At 36.3% G+C, this 26345-nt stretch overlaps 1 protein-coding gene across 4 annotated transcripts in view; it reads left to right on the forward strand.

The window, feature by feature from the left end:
* The window catches only part of arel1 (apoptosis resistant E3 ubiquitin protein ligase 1), a 40860-nt gene that overhangs the window by 925 nt on the left and 13590 nt on the right, over window positions 1-26345 (forward strand). For 2 of the 4 annotated variants that reach the window (XM_048190596.1, XM_048190593.1), the window contains exons 2-18: window positions 281-356; window positions 1351-1600; window positions 6128-6296; window positions 9929-10149; window positions 11846-11917; window positions 14956-15182; window positions 15319-15556; window positions 18157-18326; window positions 18440-18620; window positions 21240-21484; window positions 21598-21675; window positions 23008-23149; window positions 23252-23373; window positions 23568-23643; window positions 23776-23885; window positions 24110-24289; window positions 24785-24910. In XM_048190596.1, the coding sequence (XP_048046553.1) occupies window positions 1453-1600; window positions 6128-6296; window positions 9929-10149; window positions 11846-11917; window positions 14956-15182; window positions 15319-15556; window positions 18157-18326; window positions 18440-18620; window positions 21240-21484; window positions 21598-21675; window positions 23008-23149; window positions 23252-23373; window positions 23568-23643; window positions 23776-23885; window positions 24110-24289; window positions 24785-24910 (2505 nt within the window). In that variant the 5' untranslated portion in view covers window positions 281-356; window positions 1351-1452. The remainder of the gene's footprint in view (window positions 1-280; window positions 357-1350; window positions 1601-6127; window positions 6297-9928; window positions 10150-11845; window positions 11918-14955; window positions 15183-15318; window positions 15557-18156; window positions 18327-18439; window positions 18621-21239; window positions 21485-21597; window positions 21676-23007; window positions 23150-23251; window positions 23374-23567; window positions 23644-23775; window positions 23886-24109; window positions 24290-24784; window positions 24911-26345) is intronic. The other 2 variants (XM_048190594.1, XM_048190595.1) reach the window with 2 other exon arrangements.

Here is a 26345-nt window from a genome sequence, read left to right on the forward strand (position 1 = left end):
GCTCAGAGGCACAGACAAAAAAATAAAAATAAATCAGCGTTTTATGGCAGAATGGGGGACTGGTTGAAGGAAAACTGAACATAGCAAAATACAGAGATATCTTTAAAGTGATAAAAATGTCTGTCATCATTTACTCACCCTCATGTCGTTCCAAAATTGTAAGATATTTTATAGAAATGTCTTTTTATTGTGTTTTTAATTTATTTTTTGTCCATACAATGAAAGTCAGTGCTGTTTGGTTCCCAACGTTCTTCAAAATATCCTCTTTTGTGTTCCACAGAAAATCCCTAAATCCAGGTGTGCAGAGCTTGTTGCGTCATTCCCAACAAGACTTGAGGCTTTAATCGCTGTCAAAGGTACTTCAACTTAGTACTGAGTTAAAGGGTTAGTTCACCCAAAAATGAAAATAATGTCATTTATTACTCACCCTCATGCCATTTCACACCCGTAAGACCTTCGATCATCTTCAGAACACAAATTAAGATATTTTTGATGAAATCCGATAGCTCTGTGAGGCCTGCATAGCCAGCAATGACATTTCCTCTCTCAAGATCCATTAATGTACTAAAAAACATATTTAAATCAGTTCATGTGAGTACAGTGGTTCAATATTAATATTATAAAGCGACAAGAATATTTTTGTGCACCAAAAAAACGAAATAACGACTTTTCAACAATATAGTGACCACCTATCGAACGGCCTAAACTGCTGAAATCACGTGACTTTGGCGCTCCGAGTCACTGATTCGAATTCGTAAAGCTCTGAAGCAGTGTTTTGAAATCGGCCCATCACTGTTTTGTTGAAAAGTCGTTATTTAGTTTTTTTGGCGCACCAAAAATATTCTCGTCGCTTTATAATAATTAATATTGAACCACTGTACTCACATGAACTGATTTAAATATGTTTTTAGTACCTTTATGGATCTTGAGAGAGGAAATGTCATTGCTCCCTATGGAGGCCTCACGGAGCCATCAGATTTCAACTAAAATATCTTAATTTGTGTTCTGAAGATCAACAAAGGTCTTATGAGTGTGAAATGACATGAGGGTGAGTAATAAATGACTGAAATTTCATTTTTGGGTGAACTAACCCTATAGAGTGTTATTGTGATATTTCAGGGTTTTTCTTTTCTTTTTTTTTAAAAAAAAACTAAATTTGCAAAGTTATCAGAAATCTGTTTTGTGCTTTGTCATCTTGGGATATGGAGTATGATGTGAATAAAAAACTTTTTAAAGCATTTTAGCAGAAGTCTGCAGTATAACGAAGTATGAAAAAATGCTCTGTGCATGTTTGTACATTTCAATGAAAATCCTTCACAAAGCCTGAATGTTTCCTGTCCTTTTCCCCAGTAGGAGAAGACATGGGAGAGGTGCTCAGGACCAGATAGGACAGCAGAAGTCGAGGCAGACTCTGAGCTCACAGAGGTCTGAGCGGAGGCTGAACATGGTCTGATGGACCGCCTCTTTTTGCTGACCTTTGTCTTCTGTTCAGTCTTGTGGGTTTTGTTCTGGGAGGTGCGCTGGAAGAAAGGCAAGGAAAGTCAGATTGAAGAATGGCTCCAGAGGCACAGCCTATCCGAATACAAGTATTTGTTTGAAGGTTAGTTAAATGCTTTAAAAACAAACACTTTTAGTTCTTGAGAGCATGTGTGGGATTATATATTATATATTATGTCCTGGTCATATTTCAAGTTTATTAAAATTTATTTCACAATACACATTGTTTCAAAGCAGTTCAAACACAGTAATATCTTAGTGCTTTACCATATAGCAGGTTTTAGGTCGTTTATGATGTATAAAGATGACATGAGTAAAGATCTAGCTATATTATATTTATAGTATTGTCTAGCACATATCATTGGCACAGTGACCCATGCATAGGATTGCAAAAGGGCAGAAACTTTCAATGGGAAGTTAAGCTGGGGAATTTTGGGAATATTCCAAGTTGGACACTTAACGGATTTACAGGAATTAAAGGGGATTAATTGTAAATTTGAGGTAATTTATACAAACTTTATTATATACAAACTTTATTATATACAAACATAAACCTTATGTTTGGCCATAAGCAGACATGCATGCAAACTAATACAAATTTTAAAAATAACATTTTTAACTGTACCCAGCATCATATAGTTTTTGGGATCTGTTGGCTGTAGGTAGGCTAACCTACCTGAGATAAAGACTAGCAGCAAGTAACAATCTGGGGCCTTTTTTTTTTTTGGTTCACAGACTAGTTATACACAGTTAACGTGACCATTGAGGTTCAGTCTTGTACTGTAGTGTGCACTTGTTTTATTCAGTTTTCTGTCACATGACTTTTTCATCAGAAAAGTGTTTGAGCATAGAGCGGTACTCAAGGTTGTCTATTTTACATCCTTGTATAAGGCATTATACTTGTGCTGACCACAAATGTACACTGAATTATTAGTTTAGTTAAATTTTTTCCAAGGTTTTTTTTCTTTCAAAGTTATTTGAAAAAAAATCTATAGTCCCCAAACTTGTGAACAATAGTGTATATAAATTTCATTTTAGAGGGGCTGTATATAGAATTCAGAAACCCTTGTTTTTAGTGACACCGGTGGCCATTAAATGATCTGCAGCCAGCAACTTATTGCTCATGCACACACACTCCATAGTGACGTGAGCAAGCCTCGGCCAAAACAGTGACTGAACGTGATTCACCGACATCATGTCGGCTTTCAGAGACAACCTAGGAAGTCCGGGAAGTTCATGTGCAGGGTAGAAATTCAACTGAATTCGCTTTAAATCTGGTTGTTTTAACCTAGATTATGGTGCAAGAAGTTCACTGTTATAGGCTAACCTACATTTTTGCAAATTTCCAGTTTGTTCCCTTTAATTCCCATTAATTACAATAAATTCCCATTAATAATTCCCATATATTTCCGTTAATAATTCCCATATATTCCTGTGAATTGGAGTGAATGGAAAGTTTCCATCTTTGAAAATTCCTGGAATTTTGCAGCTCTACTCATGCACACGTCTGAGCATTCAAGGCAATGAGGAGATTTAAATGCTGGTTGGTATTGTTCTAAGCGAGAATAAGTTTAAAAAAAAAAGATATGATATAACTTATGATCGGTTAATTATAGGTGAAAATTCAGAAAAAAATTACTTTAATGAAAAAAAGATTAAAAATCTAGGGCCACTAACATTTTTTTGCATGTTGCATTATTTTCATGACAAATAAGAACTTTCCCTTCCAAAAGTTTCATTATCGTAATGCATTTCCAAATGAGCCCGGTTCATCATGGTGTGATTACATACTATTCCTGACCCTGGATTTTTTTTTTTTTAGCACAGTTAGCTAACCATGATCAACTGTGCTATTAGTAACATTAGAGGTCAACTAATATTGGATTTTACTTATAGTGATAATTAAGTTGGGCAGTACCTGCCAATAACCTATTAATTAACATGGATTTCCACACGTCCTGGAAAACCTGGAAAATTTATAACAGATTTTCCAGTCCTGAAAAATGCATGGAAAATTATAGAAAATGTAAAATGTCCTGGAAAATTATTTGAAAAAAATCTTCTTGGGTTTTTCTTTAAACGAGAACAAAGAGATTTTCACTGGCCCAAAACAATTAGCATTATCAGAAAGTGCTATGTTCAGGGACGCTGAGTTTTGACACGTTTGAGAAGTATTTTGAACGATGAAGTTTAGTCTTGTATTGCCACTTGCAGCGTAGCTAATGTTGTTAACTGATCACATGTTTACAGTGAATGTCAACAGGTAAGCAGCTACTTAATTCAGTAACTTCAGTAATTTTCAGTACCGAGTTGGTATCGCGGTCAGTACATTTTACAACACTATTGCCTACCCTACCTTTAAGCCCAAGAGCAATACGTCATATGCTGATCAGTGTACCTAGTGGAAGCCATGCGGCTGGTAAGAGTATGAGTGTCAGTGCTGGTGTCCTTAGCATCAGCCTGCCCATATAAATTCATGCAAGTCGAGCATTGCTCTGAACAGGAATACAAAATAGGAGTGGCAACAATTGCTGGTACAGAACAGTACTCAATAAAAAAGTGAACATCAATATACAGCATATTGCATTCGCACACTGCAGAATGCTGTTCATCAGCTATACAACCTAGTCAAAACCACCTCTCAGCAAAAACTGGGCACAGCCTTGGCATGATATGTGGTGAGCCAATGGCTGCTTGACTCGAATGCCCTTGCACAGACAACAGATATCACAGCCTACGTCACCGACCCCTCCGGGGGGAAATTCTTGCAGCGTAATAACTTGGACTTTGAAAGGTGTCGTAAGCACCTTAGGCACATAGCCACACCTAGGCTTCAGCGTGACTACACAGACATTCTGTCCGAACTCCAGACAAGTGGGGTTAATAGACAGTTGCAGGTCTCCCACTGTAACGAGGCGGGACACGAGGTGAGATCCATTTGCAAGCTTTATTTAAGCGTTCGTGGTCAGACAGGCAATGGTAGAACAACAGCAAACAGGTATGGCAGAGAGCAGGCAGAATCGTAGTCGACGAACAGGAAATGGGTCAGGGCTGGCAGATAACAATCACAAATCCAGGAAACAATAAACACATGCTTTCAATATGCTAAAGCAAGCAAAAACGCTGTCTTCAATGAGAGCACTGGCAGCTGGGAGATTGCCCTCAGATCTAACGCCAAGTCCCAAACAGGGATCATAGAGAGACGAGAGGGAATTAACCTCCTCCCTTCCCATCAGAAAGCCATCTCTGAAATATGACTCCCAACCAAGCATTGTTCTACCTAAGCATTAAATGATGCGATAGCAACCACATACACTTTAAGTGTAGAAGGCGAGTAGAAATGACTGACACAAGGTATCTGGGTCTTCATTATGAGTCTTGCATCAATCCACGAACACCTTCCATTTATGAGCGTGAAGAGCTGCATCAGCACCAGGACCTATGGCTGGTTGGGTCATTTTGGTGCAACTAACAGTAAAGTCTCCTACTCCATCCTGGCCTTCTGCAGCAAAAGCGGCAGATATGCAAAAGCATATTTGTGGATTCTGGGCCAGTGGCTCAACGGGAGAGCTTGATGGGGTAAAGAACAGTGGGCAATGTGTATTCAAATGCATTAGATAGATTGGTTAGTGTGATCCATGCTTTGATCTCAAAAGCTATCGACCCAGAAATTTGATAAACTAAAACTGATTTGTGATGGTCCAAAATTGGTCAGAAAAGTCAGAGCCCTATTTTAACGATCTAAGCACATGGTCTGAAGTGCATGGTGCAGGTGCACTTAGGACATGTACAAATACTCTTTTGCTAGTTTAACCATGGAAAAAATGGTCGGCGTGCCAGGCATATGGTCCAAAAGGGTTGTCGCTATTCTCTTAATGAGTCATGGGTGTGTTTTGGCCGTAACGTGCAATAAACCAATCTGAGTCTCATCTCCCATTCCCTTTAAAAGCCAGGTGCACTTGCACCTTGGCGGATTCGCTATTTACATGGCAGAATTTGCAAGCGGAAAGACTAAACACTTCTCCAGAGGGGAAATGATGTGCTGCTGTGTGTCTCTGTGTGTGTAACAAGCAGAGTGTACACGCATTGTACACCCACCTAATAGGCGCATAGTACTAACACACTTTAAATAACAAAAATAATAAAAAATACTGCGGCATTGATGTTAGACCAGAATATTTATTTTGATTTTCCACTTAATTTTTTATGTGCTATAAAATTTATGGGTAACTGAGGCTAGTAGAAAAGAAAATAGTAAGTAGTCTGCTGTGCTCAAAATAGGAAGCTTTACTTGTAAATATTAAGATGCAATAGCTCTGATTAATTTTAAGTTGTAATTTTGGCCACCCTTTAAATGTGTAATAGCAATGACATCTGAGAACCTAAAGTGAATTTCTCTTACTACTGTTGAACTGAATGCAAGATTTCTGCTAAAATAACCAGTCTGAAATAAGAGTAAGAAATGTATCTGGCAATCAGATGTGAGGCCCTTGGACTTTGTGCTGACTAGATTGCACACAAACATGACACCGAGCAAAGTGTTGGAGGACTTTCACTTTCCGTCTGGTCACATTTTACTTCTATTTGTGTGTGTTTGTTTATGTATATGTGTTTGTTCCTGTGTGTGTAGATGTTCAGACTCTGGAGGAGCTGAGTTTATGTGTGCTGTCTCGACTGGAGGAAGTAGTAAAGGAAAAGCATCACTGGAGGGAGATCACTGAGGCGCACGTGCAGCTGCTCAGAGACTTTGCCTTCCAGGAGTGGCTTTGTTCCCAGAGCCTGGAGCACTACTATCACACGTGAGTGCTATTCAGTGAACTTCAAAAGCGATCAATACATCAGCCTTCTGTCAGGAGTATTTCGGGCTTGTTTATAATTAATAGTCCTGTTTATGCAGACTGTTTTCTTTTTCATGGTTATTACTGGTATTTTTGTTTCACAATAAACTGTATCTGGCATTTAATTAAACATAAACTCTTAAGGCAGGAACACACCAAGCCGACGGTTGGCCGTCGGAAGTTTTTGTTTGTCGGCCAACCCCGCAGTCTGCTTTTGTCGCCACTAGTTCGTTGACGCCGGCTAGATGTGTTCCTGCCTTTACAGCTTCTGTCTGGACTGCCCCTTCACAGAAAGGAAAAAATGAAATATTTTTGTTATAAGAGACAACAAAAAAAAATTATCGATTTTTAAAAGTCAATGAATTTGCGACAGCTGAATGTAACACTTTTGACAAGCCAAACATGTCAGTCTTTGAGTAACATATAATTTAAGCCACAAAATAAACTTTCTGTAAAATAAGCATAAGTAACTATAGCAAAAAGCATTTCAAGCTTCTCCAGCACATTTTATAATTACCCAAACTTCAAACATAGTTCACCCCTCTCACATTATCACGTCCATCAAAAATGTAGGCTGGCTGTCGGTTGGAATATTAGAACTAAATGCATCGATATAACACACTCATGGGCATCGATCACTTCACTGAATAATTTCCGGCTAAGAAATACATAATTATTACCTTACAATCCAAATCATGAGGGAACTGAGTAAAATACTTTACACTAGGGCTGTCATGATATCAGATTTTTCACTACACAATTATTGATATATTGAGACATTATTATTCATTCATATATTATTCAGACATTTTTTTTATATATATATATATATATATATATATATATATATATATACACACACAGTACAGTCCAAAAGTTTGGAACCACTAAGATTTTTAATGTTTTTAAAAGAAGTTTCGTCTGCTCACCAAGGCTACATTTATTTAATTAAAAATACAGTAAAAAACAGTAATATTGTGAAATATTATTACAATTTAAAATAACTGTTTTCTATTTGAATATATTTCACAAAGTAATTTATTCCTGTGATGCAAAGCTGAATTTTCAGCATCATTACTCCAGTCTTCAGTGTCACATGATCCTTCAGAAATCATTCTAATATGCTGATCTGCTGCTCAAGAAACATTTAATGTGTACAATTGTACAAAATATTTGTGTACAATATTTTTTTTCAGGATTATTTGATGAATAGAAAGTTCAAAAGAACAGTGTTTATCTGAAATCTAATCTTTTGTAACATTATAAATGTCTTTACTGCCACTTTTGATTTATTTAATGCATCCTTGCTGAATAAAAGTATTAATTTCTTTAATTTCTTTTCAAAAAAATAAAAATAAAAATTCTTACTGACCCCAAACTTTTGAACGGTAGTGTATAATGCTACAGAAGCTTTGTATTTCAGATAAATGCTGTTCTTTTGAACTTTCTATTCATCAAGGAATCCTGAAAAAAAAGTACACAACTGTTTTCAACATTGAAAATAATCATAAATGTTTATTAAGCAGCAAATCAGCATATTAGAATGATTTCTGAAACATTAAAAATCTTAGTGGTTCCAAACTTTTGGACTGTACTGTATATATATATATATATATATACACACACACTACCGCTCAAAAGTTTGGGATCGGTAAGATTTTTAATGTTTTTAAAAGAAGTTTTGTCTGCTCACCAAGGCTTAATTTATTTAATTAAAAATACAGTAAAAACAGTAATATTGTGAAAAATTATTACAATTTAAAATAACGGTTTTCTATTTTAATATATTTTACAAAGTAATTTATTCTTGTTTTGGCAAAGCTGAATTTTCAGCATCATTACTCCAGTCTTCAGTGTCACATGATCCTTCAGAAATCATTCTAATATGATGATTAGTTCCTCAAGAAGTATTTGTTATTATTATCAATGTTGAAAACAGTTGTGTACTTTTTTCAGGATTCCTTGATGAATAGAAAGTTCAAAAGAACAGCATTTATCTAAAATAAAAAGCTTTTGTAACATTTTACACTACCGTTCAAAAGTTTGGGGTCAGTAAGAATTTGTATTTTTTTTGAAAGGAATTAAAGAAATTAATACTTTTATTCAGCAAGGATGCATTAAATCGATCAAAAGTGACAGTAAAGACATTTATAATGTTACAAAAGATTAGATTTCAAATAAACACTGTTCTTTTGAACTTTCTATTCATCAAAGAATCCTGAAAAAAAAAAAATATTGTACACAAATATTTTGTACAATTGTAAACAATAAATGTTTCTTGAGCAGCAAATTGACATTTAGAATGATTTCTGAAGGATCATGTGACACTGAAGACTGGATTAACGATGCTGAAAATTCAGCTTTGATCACAGGAATAAATTACATTTTAAAATATTTTCAAATAGAAAACAGTCATTTTAAATTGTAATAATATTTCACAATATTACTGTTTTTACTGTATTTTTAATTAAGTAAATTAAGCCTTGGTGAGCAGACGAAACTTTTTAAAAACATTAAAAATCTTACCGATCCCAAACTTTTGAGTGGTAGTGTGTGTGTGTGTGTGTGTGTGTGTGTGTGTATATATATATATATATATATATATATATATATATATATATATATATATATATATATATATATATATATATATATTATTATTATTATTATTTTTTTTTTTTTTTTTTATTTACTAGTGGGTGCAGGATACTATAGTTCATTTATGTAAGCGAGGACAGCAAAAATAAAGTAAACTGTGACATATTATTCCCAAAAATTCTTCAAACAGTGGACTGCCAGTAAAATGTATACAAATTTGGAACCAAAAATTATTCAGACACTTTGACCTGACCATGTTTTGCTTAAGTGTTATCTGACATGTTTTCTGACACAGTTTAACTCTGAGATATTATCATATTTTATTACCTTTTTTTTTTTTAAACTATAGTGAATAAACTGTATTAATGAATGAAATGTTCAAAGTGTCTGAATAAATTTTGGTTTGACTATATATACTGTATAAAATTTTACAATTTTACATTTTTTTTGTAGAATCACACCATTCCATACAAAAGAAACAATTAAAATGAATGACATTCAGTTTGAAATAACTTCCCTCTGTGAACTGATATGGCTTCTTATCACAGAATGAGGCAGAAATTATTTTTTTATGGTATTCTTTAAAGTGATAAAGTCTGTTGATTGCATTATAAATATACATTGTCCTTTTGAAAATACCCAGGATGACTTTAAGAACACAGATAAAGCATATACTGTCACAATGGTGTGTTAATTGATGTTTTTTTAATTTAAAAAAAAAAAAAAAATTATACAAAAGTTCTTGCACAGGTGGGAATGCCTAGTATGTTTGCCTTGCTCGCCCAGAGATGTCTGCGCTGGCTCGGTCATGTCAGCTGCGTGAACACTGGCCGAATGCCCAAAAACTTGCCACTGGCTTCAGGCCAGTAGGTAGGCCTGTACTTAGCTACAAAGATGTGTGTAAACAAGACCTAAAGACTTCTGGAGTTCTGCAAACATCCATTACTCCATCTATCTCATCTAATATATAATTGATCTCCTTTATATTTTGGCAGGCTGAAGACCCTGGGCTGCACTACTCTGGATGATCTAGCCCAGTTTGACAGCCAGCTTCAGCTCTCTCTGGCAGCGTGGGGCTATTACTACGAGGATTACATCAAACTGTCCACAGGCGTGAGGGTCCTCCAGGCATCTAAGGGAAGCAGAGATCAAGACTACGAGATTCAGCTGGTGCACAGCCTTGCTGAGAGGCGGCTGAATGAGAAGTGGTCTTTTGGTATGTGCCGTACTGTTGGAATTTATTCACATTAACATCGAGCTACCAAATAGGGAGCAGGTTTAGCATTGTATGATATAATATTTAGAGAGCTAATTTAGTAGGGCTGGGATGATACAACGATTCTCGATCGATACAATGAATCTGGATCAATCCTGATATTTTCTCTAATCAATTCTGAGCTTAGTTTTAACAGCAGATGGCGCTCTAGGCTAGTTTTTAACTGCACACGCTCACGAAGAAGACTGCTAGAGAGTCATGTAAGCGGGTAAATATACTTGCACCTCGGCTCAGAATGCTTTTATGATGCGAGATTTGTAATTCGCTTCGCGATACATCGGAAAATATCAGAATCGCTCCGGATTCTTCGTATCGCGAATCGAGATTCGATGTATTGTCCCAGTCCTATAATTTGGCTCATCTTAACTTTAGAGATGGTACTCAACCAGAATAAGTATTTTGCCACTGCGGGCACTGTCATTTTTACCGACAAGTGGCGCTTAGGATGCTTTTGTCACAGTTTAGATTTATGTTTTTTTAAATGTTGTTGAGTCTTCTGGCTTATAGCTAACTGGTAAACAGTCTCCAAATGAGCCAGTGTAAACAGTCTCCAAATGAGCCAGTGATCTCTCTCTGCGTCTGTCTGTGTTTGTGTGTGTGTGTGTGTGTGTGTGTGTGTGAGAGAGAGAGAGAGAGAGAGAGAGAGACTCTGTTTTGCACTCTTAATAGACACACACACAACTCACCCCATTTAGTGCCACCTACTGGCATGACAATGTAATAGATGTAATAAATACATGTGGGCCTATAGCCTATGTATTTTTGTATGTCATATATGTACCAGACCTCAAAACAAACCCGGCCCTGCTTCTGTGATCCAGGATGCATGGCCCCTAATAAAACTTCAATACACAATAAGAAACAGTGGCTGGTCTGCTCCCTTAAGAAAGAGAAATGATACACATTAATTACCAGCCACACAACTCAAAATATAATATTATAAAACACCAACAAACAAGACACACTTTAACAGTCACACAATTGTGGTAGACCACAGCTGATAATCCTCAGTGCTAAGTCCCTAAAAAACTCTCAACACTAAAGATAGAGGAGGAAATACTATAAACAAAGCAGAAATATTAACTACATCAGTAAAGCGTGTTTAATTTACCGATCACTCAGAACTGATACCCATCTCGAAGAATGTTACATAATTAACCATTTGTTCAGCACTCATACAAGGCCACCAGATCATGAAGGTACAGTCTATGTAAAAACCTCTCTGCCTCACTTCCCCGACAGCGAGTGAAAATGTTGTCAAACCACAACCACTCAAACACAAGCCAAAAAATAAAAAATAAAAAATTCACAGAACAACTTTCACAACTTATGTTGCCACAAATCTTTGTTCATATATATCATATTTATGTAATCATACTTAATATACTTCATCTCCCACAAAAGCATGATTAGCCTCCAAATCAGGAAAACCTGTCAGAAATTCCTGTTGATCACACCAACTCTTTGTCTATGGTGACTGATCTACCCCTCTACCTTTATCATGTGTTGCTTCTGTGATTTGTTCTCAAATACATTTCCTATTTGTTAAAACAGAGAGCAAATAAAAAGGATATTGTATTAATGATTTCATGAGGATGTGATTTATATATTATTATTTTTATGTCTCACTTCTCAGCAGGAGCTCTGATATTTGGCTGTACCATTGCCCTGTGCTTTCTGATAAGGGACCTCATGTTTTACGTGATTGGTGAGTCAATTACCTGACACTATTACTTTATAGCTTAATTATGTAGTTCCAAAATGTGTCTTAACACAAATGTTTATTTGTAAATGAATTACATGATTTAATATAAAATTTTTTATGAAATACAAAAGAAATTTGTTGAACAATGTTTACATTGTTCATTCCTATTCAGCATATGCATACATGGTCCAGGGGCTATCGGGATGTTGGTTTAGGTGTTTAATGATGACATTAATCTTACTCACTGTTGTAGTTCTCAAATTTTGTCTGTGCATGAATATGTATTCGAACTTTTCAAAGCAGGTTTGACGTCAATGACTCAAACATCAATAAATCTTGTGACATCAATGTCAATGAATCTTGTGAAAATCAAATAAACATCAAAAGTAGCTAATAATGCACAAAAAAGTATGTTTATGCATGCTTTTCAATGCATTTTTAAGCAATAGTACCTAGATTGTGCATTAGGATACTTTAATATCTCTAAGTTCACTACTCTTCAGTTCAGTTTATAAGCTGTCAGATGAGACCAAACATGACATAGTTACATGTTAGAGCACACTAGTAGATTAATAGTATGTTGTTCAAAGCATATATGTCCTGTGAAGCAAATGGTACATTATTATACCATTATTACAGTACCTTTTAATAACAATTGCTTGTTTAGTGCTATGTCCGCTGACATTAGCATTACTTATTTGCAATCATTTCTGTACTCTCTGAGCCGAGTCTGACCAAATATTTTTAGATATAACAAGATGGTTCATTCATAATAATATTATAAAAGTAGGAGAATGAAAGTGCACATGCTTGAGACTGAAATATGCTTTTTAACATAATTTGAGCGTCATAGAAAACATTAATGTGATTCTGTTGCTGATCTGAAATGTTATTTTAACAGGAGTGTGCAAGGCTGCAAGTAGTTTTTGAGAATTGAAGTTTGTTAGCATTTACTGTTGCACACAATAGGAACAGGAGAACTCATGATAACTGTGCACTTGCATTAACCCCACCCTCTCTGCTTCTGATGGCTGGGGTTGTGGTTTTTTTTTTTTTTTCACCTTATTTCCTGGCTCACACTTTTCTCAGCGCTGACTGACTCTGTTCACTGCTGGGTATTCTTTAATCGACTCGGGTATTACACACAATGTTAAACAGACCCGGCACCTGAAGTAATAGATTGGGACCCGGCCTGGACCCGACTGGGTTCTCGGGTCACAGGTCCTTCATGAAGACCTCTAGACAGTCTGGTCTGGCACCATACCTCTTTTTTGGATGTGATTGACCCTCTGACTCCGGCTATGTAATCCATAGAGTCAACTTATGCTATGCCCATTATGTTTGTGAATGTTCACAACTTAATGAGGCAGGCATTCCTTCAGCATGGTGTAGTGGGTATTTGTTCTCCATAGCTTAAATCCAAGAAGCAGTGTTGAAATTCCACTTTGAAAGGGAATGTCTCAGGTTACAACTGTAACCATGGTTCCCTGAGAAGGGGAACGAGACACTGATTCTCGATGCCATGCCTTGGGCCTGCCTGTTCGTCTCCTTCAGACAAAAGAGTTGATCACGTGTATTACAGTATTATTGGCCAATAAAATTGGCATGTCTGTCACTCGTGCTTCAGAGACCAGTCACGCTGATGGTGTTCCAATCCAAGACGCAGTGTCTCGTTCCCCTTCACAGGGAACCATGGTTACAGTTGTTACCTGAGACAATTTATTTGGAGTCAATCAGAGTCACTTAAAGACAAGTGTGTACTATTTCACATGAGCTTGATGATTACAAGCCACATACCTAATTAAATGTTCATTTATTCAGTTAGGTTATTGTAAGCTTTTAGTTGTATCTTTTTTCCTCTGTAATGCCACTTTAGTTTTCAGTGACATTGATTAGGTTATAATTTCTAAGTTAAAGGATTAGTCCACTTTTAAATAAACTTTTCCTGATAATTTACTCACCCCCATGTCATCCAAGATGTCCATGTCTTTCTTTCTTCAGTCGAAAAGAAATTAAAGTTTTTGATGAAAACATTCCAGGATTTTTCTCCTTATAGTAGACTTCAATGGGCACCAAACAGTTGAAGGTCAAAATTAGTTTCACTGCAGCTTCAAATTGTTCAACACAATCCCAGATGAGAAATGAGGATCTTATCTAGTGAAACCATCGCTCATTTTCTGAAAAAATTGAAAATTACATAAGTTTTAACCAGAAATGCTCATCTTGAACTAGCTATCTTCTTCTCCTCTATTTGAATTCCAGCAGTGTAGACACTGCTAAGTGTATTACTGCCCTCCACAGGTCAAAGTTTGAACTAATTTTTATATGCAATATGTTAGTTCAATAGTATATAACAATTAGTTCAAACTTTGGCCTGTGGAGGGCAGTAATACGCTTAGCAGTGTCTACAATGCTGGAATTCTAATAGAGGAGAAGAAGAAGAGAGCTAGTTCAAGATGATTATTTAAGGTTAAAACTTATATAATTTTCATTTTTTTCAGAAAATGAACGATGGTTTCACTTGATAAGACCCTTATTTCTCGTCTGGGATCGTGTTGAACAATTTGAAGCTGCAGTGAAACTGTAATTTTGACCTTCAACACTTTGGTGCCCATTGAAGTCTACTATAAGGAGAAAAATCCTGGAATGTTTTCATCAAAAACCTTCATTTCTTTTCGACTGAAGAAAGAAAGACATGGACATCTTGGATGACATGGGGGTGAGTAAATTATCAGGAAAAGTTTATTTAAAAGTGGACTAATCCTTTAAATGTGCAAAAGTAAATGATAATAATTTTTATTTTTGGGTGAACTGTTAAGCAAATTTATGCAATAACTAAGTTAAATATTTTTGCTTTGATTACAATTATTACTGTTGTACATTTATCAGTCAGTTATTTTTAATATGATGTGTTTTGACAGCTGTTTTTAAGACAGCATTTATCTTTTTCTGCTGTTTCATGCTGTTGGATTGTGTGGAAAAATAGCTTACATTTATAAATTCTCATTTTTCAAACGCTATTGCTCATGTATTCTCTTTAGGTGGAATAACTGTTTCCATCATCGCATTCGTCTTTACCATCAAGTTTCTGTGTGAGCTTGCTGCTCGTGTGGTCAGCTTCTTACAGAATGATGACCCTACCCGTCATGGGGACCGCAGTATCTACGACTATGTGCGGGGTAATTATTTGGACCCACGCTCATGCAAGGTCTCATGGGACTGGAAAGAGCCACAAGAAGTGGGTCAAACCATGAGTTTCCGAGTGCAGGTAACAAATCTTTTCACAAATATTTTTTTTTACAATTTATTTAAAGTTTGTACTGACTATACATTGTGTACTTCATGCAGCTCAATTAAAATAACTGCAGTATTGTGTATTAGTTATTTTGAAATCTTTCTTGCAGCTCTTTTACAAAAATGGCCAGCCATTTCCTGCACATAGACCTGTGGGACTTAGGGTGAACATCACTCACATAGAGCTGGCTTTAGAAGTCCCTGTGACCCAGGAAGTCCTTCAAGAGCCTGAATCTAATGTAGTCAAAGTGGCCTTCACTGTGCGTAAGGCTGGACGCTACGAGGTAGCTGTAAAACTTGGAGGCCTAAATGTGGCCTACAGTCCTTACTACAAGATATTCCAACCAGGTAAAATGCAAGTACAGATTCCTAATGCTCACTTTTATACAAGCCTCATACACAAGCTATCATCCTAGAAGTGTGCATACACTGAAATGTCAGAATTTGCATAAACAATTTATAAATATAAACCCATTTACTCAGAATCCCTTGCACAGTATATGCCAATTTGCAAGTTTGATGCATGAACTTCATTGTCCTCCTTGTGTTCTTCCTGATGCAGTCATAAACAGAGTACAAACATCTTTTTTTATTATTCATCACTGATCAAAACCCCCTACTTTACACTGGTGCTACTGTTTTGGATGCCAACAGATGGAATCTAACAGTATGTTTGAAGTAAAATCTGATGTTGATATCAACTTACTGTTTTCTCCAAAAAGGCTTAGTCCATATAATTTATGCAATATGTGCGTTTTTAGCGAGCACCTAAAAGATACTAGGCTGCATAATTTGCTGAAAACAAAAGTTATATACATAAAACCAGCACAGGAGATCATTTTGAACAAAATGAACAATTAAACTGCACCAGAGATAATTATAGACAGTATAAAGTATTTAAAGATTCCCACAACTCCAGAGACCATTATGATGTGTGACAAGATCTCGTGCCACAAGATCTTGCAAAATAAAAATGTGCAAGTGCTATGTCAATAATGGGAGACATCTGCGTTTTCATTGCATTTTAAAGCATCTTATTGAACAGTATAGTATAGAAGTATAATCAAAGACAATAGAAGACAATTGAATCATCTTGAGCCAAGGAATTGGAGGAAAAAATAATTTTGTTATTAGCATAAACATGGGTGCAATTTTGGACAGTTGGTGGCACTAGAGTGATTGACTGAGCTGCCATAGAGTCAATCGAAAGAAGGAGGAAGATTAATAATAAGAACACTAACATGAACAATAACAATCAGGGCTTGACATTAACACCTGCCATCCCTCCATGTAACGCACTCACTCCTACTAGCCAATTTGGTGGGTTGAATTTTATATATAATATACACATTTTTCAATTGTATAGAGAAGTCTGAGGGATTAAGCCACAGATGCCTCAGATTTAATTTGGCCACAGCTCAACTTGAGCAGATCCTCATATGTGTAAGGCCCCCAAAACAACATTTTCTACATCCAGCTCCTCAGAGCTGAATGCTGCCAGCATTAGTACCTCAATCGGATCAGAAGAAAATGAATAGTGAGATTCTGAATCCAAAATGGGGCCCTTGAAGAGCCACCTCGGCAAATGACCTGAACCATTGAGCACAGATACCTGACTCCATCCCTCGAGAAGAGAGCCAGACAAGAGCAGAGCTAACTTAACACATGACCTCCACCGGCCAGTAGAATTGGCGTGATTTCAAACAATGCTGGAAGCACTTCCATTGCGTCAACACCATGACACAGCGTTGAGCTCCTTTGAAAGGGAACCCTTTATAGTACCACCAAGTGTCAGGCAGATTTGTTTCTTTGTGTATGTGTAAATGCTCAAGTTTAAAACCCTCCTGCTAAGTTTGGGGCCTCTACAATTCACAACCTCTGACACCTATACACTTTTAGGGCAGGAAAAAAGAGAAAGAAGATTTTTCAGTGCTTGCTCCTTTAGTCCTTCTAATAATCAGAAAATTGGATCAATTAAATTAAACTGGATTAAATTAAATTGAATTTAATGAAATACAATAAAGTTCCAGCACCTTAAAGGTGCTAAAGAGGATGTTTTGTTTTATACATTTTTGCAATATTACTTGAAACTGTCTTTACTAACTGATAAAAGACTATTTATTAGGTGCACTGAAAGGAATAATATTAATATACATAATCTGTGCACGAGGTAGGGCCTTAAAAACATCAGCCAATCGTTTACGCGATCATCGTGTAAACGATTGGCTCTCTGGCTTGTCAATCACTGCCGTGACGGCTGCGCGCTCCAGTAACTTTCCACACTCCACAGGCGCCGCATGCAATGTTTTTGTCAGGAGACAGGAGTAACAACTGCAGATTATGAGTTACCTGCGGTGAGTCCGACATAATGAATCCACTAACACGACACAGCGAATGCCGGTTGTAAACACTCGTGTTCCAATACTCGTGCACAAGTTTTGGGAGGCGTTCCCTTGAAATGAGCTGTGAAGGAGGAGGGCTGTTCTTACGCATGCGCTCATTTCAAAAACTCAGTAACAGTCTTTGGTTTCTCAGTCGACGAAAAGATCCTCTTTATCACCTTTAAGTGACAAGAAATCACAAGAATCAAAAGAAATGTAGAGTACTGCTGCTGTTCCCTTGAACAAAAACACATTTTGATTTAAAATGTAACTGGTACATGTGTTAAAATATGCTGTTGTCCCAATAATTTTGTTTCCCATTCTAAGTTAGGATATGTATGCTTACAGCCCCAAAAACAGGCTCGCTCTACAGTATATAAGCCAATGAAAAAGACCTTCAAAAAACAGCAAATCAATCGTCTTTCTTTTTCTGTTAGTATTGTAAAATAACAGGTGATACGTTGTTACATTTAAGCTTGCATTAAGCTGTGCATTCCAAGACACTTACTCTCTGTCAAAATGAACGGAAGTAGATGACTCAAGACATGAAATGCATGTGTGTTGCAGGTACAGTGGTCCCATCCAAAACAAAGATCGCGTACCACTTCTCAACACTGGTGCTGACTTACGGTCAGCAGCACACGCTGCAGATAGAACCAAGGGATGAGTATGGCAACCCCACCAGCAACTCTGTCTCACTGGTGGATGAGGTCAATTACAGTGTGCATGTCCACCCAGTAAGGATACTTACTGCATACTTTTTAGTTCAAACTTTTGAGGTTTGTTTGTATGTATTATCATTAAAGTATTATCATTGTATTTAAATCTCTTTTTCTTACTGTTCCTACAGTTGGGCACAGTGGAGGAGGAAAGCTCAGAGGATTGCTACATCACATCGGTATCATTAAACAAGCCTCAGTGTCAGGTTCTGATGAGGCTCACCTTTAAGAAGAAAGGCTGTTTTAGAGCATGCATCTCATACAGAGACCAGCCCCTCAGCAATGGGGAGTTTGACATCATTGTACTCAGTGGTAAGTTAATGAGCCTTTTTCAAAAGAATCGGAAATCACATGCTCTTTCCTCAAATATTGCTTCTTACCTTTTCTGTTTTCCAAGTTGCTGTTGTATAATCTACAAAGAAATTACTTTCTACTTGTTTGTAGCTTATAGGGCCACTCAGACAGTTGCTTGAATTTACTGGCGGCTGGTTTTATTTCACCAGCTGTCATACAGTAAAGGTTACGCAGCTACTCATTCAGCAATTCCCCTGCTCGAATCACCATACAATGAACATTATATAATTTATTCATTAAAAAAAACTCCTAATATATGCTTCAATTCAGGATATAAAGTTGTGAGAGATGCATAATATTTCTGTGAGTTTAATACGCTAAAAATATATAGTATGTAATCTCGTGCCTTTACATCCCGCATTCAAGTATATAATATAACTAATCCTGACCGATTTAAAGTGATTAAACTAAGACGTAATTAATATCCAAGGCCACACTGTATACAACTATCAGTCTTTGCATTAATGTTGCAACAGCAACAATACTACTATGGGTTTGTAATACTGTGCATAGGCCTATTACAGATGTTAAGATGATGACGAAAGGAAAATGAGTGAAGATGAAATATCATTGAGAGATGACAGAAGTGTTTATATATATATATATATATATATATATATATATATATATATATATATATATATATATATATATATATATATATATATATCCAGAAATATCCAGGATGCGAGCAGTACAGCTTCTCATTATGAATCAGAGGATTAGGTCTGCTTGAAAGGTGCATCCCAACGAGCATACTATCCACCCTAAATAGTAGCTATTAAATATTACTAATGTCACATACCCTACTATTTTTGGATGGATAATATGCACATTGAGACACAGACACTGGCTTTACAGCACCTGCAGGGCGATAATACACAGCTGCACCATACAGACACGGAGAATATGAACAATTTAACCACCATCACTTCGAATTAGTTTATAAATTTAGCTCTTATGAGAGCTCTGTAGTAGGGCTGCGCGATTTATTGTGACAAAATCGCACGCGATTTGGCAAGGGCAGCGATTATTTAATGCGCAGCTTGTCAGAGCTGTACGGCTCTGTGATCAGTAGTAAATGCTTCTCCATCTGAAAGCCAGAGGGCGCTCTTGCGCAGAAACTCAAAATATGCCCTTCTGCAGAAGAATCATATTGCCACGCATCATATCGCCAAAGAACATACACTATCAAGAAGCGACACTCAATGGAATGTTTCCATGTTTCCTGCGTTTCCGCCATTTTATGGTGAAAGCAAGTCGGCAGCCCACTAGTTTCTATGGCAATATCAGCTGCATTGTTAAAAAAAAAAAAAAAAAACATGCATTAAAGCTGAAATCCAACCTGAATGATGACAACACAGAATAAAATACTATCACTAGTGATCATCAAATCCTTTTTACAGTTTATTTTACACACTTTATGTTTAAGTCTTCCACTTTTTTCACAAAACCTTTGACTCTAGAAACCTAGTCAGTTTGGGTTAAAATTCTTTAAAAGATCTAGTATTAGCATTATAAACACTGAATTAATACAACATATGAAATTAAATTAAGGACATGCATCAAAAAAATTGACCTAGTGGAGTGATACTATCAGGGCTTGACATTAACTTTTTTGCTCACCAGCCACTGTGGCTAGTGGTTTTCCAAAGTTACTAGCCACACAGCATTTTCACTGGCCACAATTTTGCTGTTAGGAAATTACATTTTATATGATTAAAGTTGACTTTGACATGCTAAAAGTACTTGATTTTGAGTCATTATACTTGATTAGCTAGATTTAATACCCTTTCAAACTTTCAAATGGGGATTGACCACCTAAATCAAGACTGGGCCTGCTGGTATGTACGGGTGGGCAAGGGGTGAGTAATATGACCATAATATGCTAAATTTTATAATTGTATAAGTTATTTTTGTTAGGCTATATAAAAAGAACAAAGAAGCAAATCAGCAAATTACAAATACAATAGTAAATTAAATAGCCTAAACTATTTTTTTTTTTCAGATACAGTAGGTTTATTTAACATTTATTTAACATCTTTTGTTGTTTGATTAACATTAATGACAGACAGGTATTTAATTGGGCTGCTGAATGCATATACGTGATACACTGACACAACTGTATTTGTCTTACTGCACTGGCAGAAGTTTTCTTATCATGCTTAGCTTATTATGAGTACAATCTCAATACAATTACGTTTTAAAATCTTTATTCAGGGAACACAAATAACTAGAAATTAACAGTGATAGATAGCCGAGCCAAAAGAACCAGTTCAGGAGTCAAAGTCTTTTTACAAATTAAATGTCATGAAAATGTTTGAACGGTTTCGGTGATTTATTGGTGAGACTACAGAGTAAATTATCAGGAAATTTTATTTGAAAGTGGACTAATCCTTTAAAACTAACAGATGGAAATAATCTATGATGTTCAACACACATAACTGTTAAAATCTCAGAAAAAAGTTTAGGATATCAAAATTACAGCACACAGTTGAATTGAATGATTACATAATATCCAGAAGAGTGGACGTGTATTTCTGTAACCTTTTCTCAATGTCTTTTTGCCTTACACAGAAAATGAGAAGAACTGTGTGGAGAAAAACGTGTCTACTCCAGGCATAAGCATCTACTTTGAGGCCTACCTCTACAACATGGGCACTTACAGTAGCTGTCCATGGCAGTTTCTAGCATCGTCCCAGCTATCCCTGCAGAGACGGCCCTCCATGGGCGATGAGGAGGAGGAACATGACTCCCCTGTAGAGGGCCAGTCAGAGAAGGTCAAAAAACCAAAAAAGGTCTATTGCTATATCTCACCAAAGGTAAAATATTTTATAAATAGGTTAGTGCTAACTTTGTTGGTTAATTTAGTTTTTTGGTTAATATTGGTTCTTTGTTAATTTGGAATCTGATTTATTATAATTATGTGTTTCAGCAATTTTCTGTGAAGGAGTTTTACCTGAAAATTATTCCTTGGCGCCTTTTCACTTTCCGCGTGTGCCCCGGAACTAAGGTTATCTTTTCATCAGACTAACTCTCTTCTGAATAATATACAAAAAACACTATTCTTTTGCTGCTTTCAAAAACTGTTATTTCCTTCAAGAATAAATATATACACTTGCAATCAAAATTGTTCCCCCTGACTTGCAAGACATTCTGGTTTTATGAACAAACACTGGCCTTTTATGTTCTCAAGAGTGGCATTCGTCGAGGCGTCCAGGCATGAAGTCAGTGCTTGTTTAGTGTTCTTCTTATAGTCTGCACTGAAATAGTTTTTATTCCCCTTGGTGAAATTGTGCTTTTTCTTCCATTCCCTTGAAGGTTTGCTATGGTGCCATACATTTTAAACAGTGCTGTCAACTGTGTCTCTTGGAACTTTTTGTGTGTTGGAAATGTTTTTATAGCTATAGCCTTTCTGTTGTAATACAACAGCTTCTTTTAGCTTTTGTGAGAGCTCTTTTGACTTGGACATGTTTGCTACTCAACTTAAGCACATGCATGGGCTAAATATATGCATGTGTCACAACTAAAGCTAATTAAGTGTCGTTATAGAGTTCCTAAAGACTTCATTGTGTTTGTACCCTACTATACTTGTAAGTGATAAATAAACAGCAGTGTTGAATAGGGGTTGAATAATTATGGCATATCGTATGATGAAAAAAATTCCTACGATCAGTATCACTTTTAATGTCACCAAAGTGGTATACATGTTTTTTTTCTTTTCTTATTTTAAGCTTTAGAAAAGCTTGCATTTTTAAATTGTTAAAGTTTCTATGGAGATTAATAATTTTGATTGCAAGTGTGTGTGTATATTTATTTATATATTTATTTATTTATGAAGAGTTCAGATGCAAAAACTTCTAAGTCCGTCTGACATGTTTTCTTTTAAATGAGCATTTTTTTTTACCAGGGTCCTATGTTTAGGTTCAGTAATTTCACTTTAATGGAAATGAAAAGGTTATTAGCCAGTTAATGATATGTCTTATTTTCAGAAATGTCACTTTAGATTGATAGCTTAACTGAAAAACCAGCTAAGTCCATGTGTGCTTTTTTTGCAAAAACCTCTTAGTCCAACTCTTTGGACAACAAGACAAAATAAACACCCCTTTCTGTCAGTTTTACAGCAGCAAAAGGAACACTGTTGTGTTTACTTGCTACTCACAAAATCCTGTAACAATGGACAAAACATGATGATAACTTGCAGCTCAGCTCATATATATATGAACTCTACTATATATATATATATATATATATATATATATATATATATATATATATATATATATATATATATATATATATATATATAATATGGTATTCATTTCTTCTCCCCTGTCCCTGGCAGTTCACATACCATGGACCAGACCCTGTTCATAAATACCTAACACTGGTGGTAGATGATGGGATTCAGCCTCCAGTAGAGCTCAGCTGTAAGGACAGAAATATCATGGCTGCCACCTTTATCCGATTTCTCCACAAGAACATTGGTTAGTATGAGTGTTGGTGTGTCAGTCAGTCAATGCAATCAAATGTAGATATGTTGGTGTGTTTGATGTCCTAAATGTTATTTGTGTTTTTATATCTTCTAGGAGGATCAGAGACTTTTCAGGATAAAGTGAACTTTTTCCAGCGGGAGCTGAGACACATTCACTCAAAAAAACCTCGCACCAAAACCTGCCTGAAAATCAGTCGTCCTTCTCTGCTTGAGTCGGTGAGCAAATATGCAGATCATTACTCATGGGTCATATAGAACCGATTTCATCAAATTATAAAGACCTAAGTTCCCTAAATATTCATACTCCCACAAACCTGCCCCATTTATTTCTTGGAATCGTTTATTTCTTTTGTGTTGTACAGTCACTGAATTTTATGAAAATTAAAAGAGATGCTTCCCCTCCTTTTCAGTCTCTGAAGGCCACACGGAACTTTTCTGTGTCTGATTGGAGTAAGAACTTTGAAGTTGTGTTCCAGGATGAGGAAGGTCGGTTCACTGATTGGTGTTATCCCTTAAGACTGTGACATTTCATGACATTTCTGTTTTTAGTGTTAATAAACAATATAAATCCTATTTAAAGGTTAATTTGTTCTGTGTGTGTTTGGCTGTGTTTATTAGCTCTGGACTGGGGAGGGCCAAGGCGTGAGTGGTTTGAGCTTATCTGTAAGGCTCTGTTTGATACCAATAACCAGCTTTTCACACGCTTCAGTGACAACAACCAAGGCTTGGTAAGTCTCAGTATCTAACTCTGATTAGTGTTATGTGAACAGAAGAACTGATTCTCATTCCTCTGTGTTCTGTAAAGATTATATAAAGAGTTCAGGTATAGGAGAAAGTATTTTTAAAGGATAAAATTACACCCATCACCTTTAGTGAACTGCAGTAATATAGACATTGATTTTTGAATGTTGTGAGCTGATATCTGATTAGCTTTTTTGTGTTTTTTGGGCAGGTCCACCCAAACGCAGAGCGCCCCCCTCACCTGAGGGTGAAGATGTATGAGTTTGCAGGGCGAGTGGTGGGGAAATGTCTGTATGAATCAGCTTTAGGCGGGGCCTACAAGCAGCTAGTACGAGCCCGATTCACTCGCTCCTTCTTGGCTCAGATTATTGGATTACGTATGAACTACAAGGTGACAGTTGATTCATAACCTTCTAATAAATGTGCATTTTAACCTGTACCGATACAGTCCTCATTTGCAATTGAATATCATTTTATGTGTAATCATGTACCTCCTGTTTGGATGCAGATTTTGTAAATCATACCTGCAAACTCGTCTCCTTTTGCCAAAATTAACTTTTTTGACATGAAATCGTTGCTTATATGAATGTATATCTGAAGGGAACTGACTGCAGAAATAATAGGTAATAGGTAATAACTTAGCAACATTCTTTGAAACAACACCAATGTCCTTGGTATCATTCTAACTAAACAACATTTAGTTCTATTCTGATATCAGATTTTTTCCAAAATTATTTTTTCAACTGCTGATTCTAAGAAATCGCCCCAACACACAATGTCTTTTTCATTGGTCCCGAGTTTGCAGGTATGCAAATACATCACTTACTCTCTTTTGATGAATTTATATACATTTTTGTTTAATTTATGTTGTTCTTTGCTCTGCCAGTACTTTGAAACCGACGATGAGGAATTTTACAAAACTAAGGTCTGCTTCATTCTGAACAATGATGTCAGTGAAATGGACCTGGTGTTTGCAGAGGAAAAATATAGCAAGTCAGGACACCTGGAAAAGGTATTCCTCATTAATTCAATGAAAAATTTAATTTGTTCCATTTTAATCTTGGTTCTAAATATCATCATACAGTTCATGGAAGTGCTCTTAAGGCAGAAGTGTCCACTCCTGTTCCCGGAGTGCCAACATCCTGTAGAGTTTAGCTCCAGCAAGCTCTAACACACCTGCCTGGTCTCTATTGAATCTGAAGACCTCAATTAGCTGGTCCAGGTGTATTTAATTAGGTTTGGAGCTAAATTCTTTAGGAAAGTGGGTCTCAATCACTAATAATTGTGTGGATTATTGGTATTTTTACCAAGTGTGCCGCACAAGCCATGAAAAGTCAAGCCAAAAGTTTTTAATCGCCCTCAGGTTGCTGGATGTAGTATAGGTCATAAACCCCACCCTCTCCATGAAATCTAATGGGATGTCAGACAAATCAAAAAATTTAATTACTAGGGCTGCCCCCTAATAGTCGACGAGAAGAGGCTTAGTCAACTAAAATTGTATTAGTCGCAGGAAAAAAAATCCACAGTAAGTGGCAGTCAGTCTGTGATGGACAGATCATCTGTGGTAATTACAGTACATCAAGCAGGACTTCCAAACACTCGTCTATCATTCATCAACCTCAAATATGGTTTATCATCTGAAACATGCAAGTAGTAGCAACTTTACATGGCCGCTCACTTTAACGTTAACCTAGAAAACTGTGGGCTATTCAAGTGTTTGTGCGGAGTGTGAAAGCTAAAAAGTGTGATCACTTGCACTTAAAATACTTCATCATTTTTGGTCATACAGATAAGAGTAATACATCGTTTGAATTTGTGAAGAGTCTACTTTTATTTGTGTGAACTCACAATAACAACAAAATGTTGTTCTTTTGTAAAATAATGAAAGCAAACGGTGCACTTTCTGCCGATGTGAACTATCGAAACTAAGAACTGAAACTCCAAGTAAACTTGCCTCACAGACATTAAAAATATATCTATAGAAAGCAAAATGTCTACTTTTAAATGAACCAATTAATCTGGAAATCAAATATTTTCAGGTTATGTAATCCGTATGAAACGTGCATATAGGTGCTTCCACTACTGTGGAGATGACGAGTCAGCATCGCCAACTTCATGACTGCAGCCAAAAATACAGAAAACACTAGTTTATCAATTAATTATTAAAATGTTAAAGCATTCTCCTTGCTGTTTTTCCCCGACGCATTCATAATCATACTTCTGCTGGTGCGCTGTGGCAGAGCTTTATGCGTGGACTTGAGCGCTGATTAGACTATAGGCATTAAAGGATATTTATTACGATTTATATGGTTTATTAATAAATGTGCGATTAGCCGACTAATCACTTAAAATTAACTACTAGTTGACTAGAAAAATCTTTAGTTGAGGGCAGCCCTATACATTACACTTCAAATACACTTTTCCAAAGATGGTTTCTGTCATTTTAG

This window comes from Megalobrama amblycephala, linkage group LG5 (genome assembly GCF_018812025.1).
Source record: "Megalobrama amblycephala isolate DHTTF-2021 linkage group LG5, ASM1881202v1, whole genome shotgun sequence".
NCBI classification, from domain to species: domain Eukaryota; kingdom Metazoa; phylum Chordata; class Actinopteri; order Cypriniformes; family Xenocyprididae; genus Megalobrama; species Megalobrama amblycephala.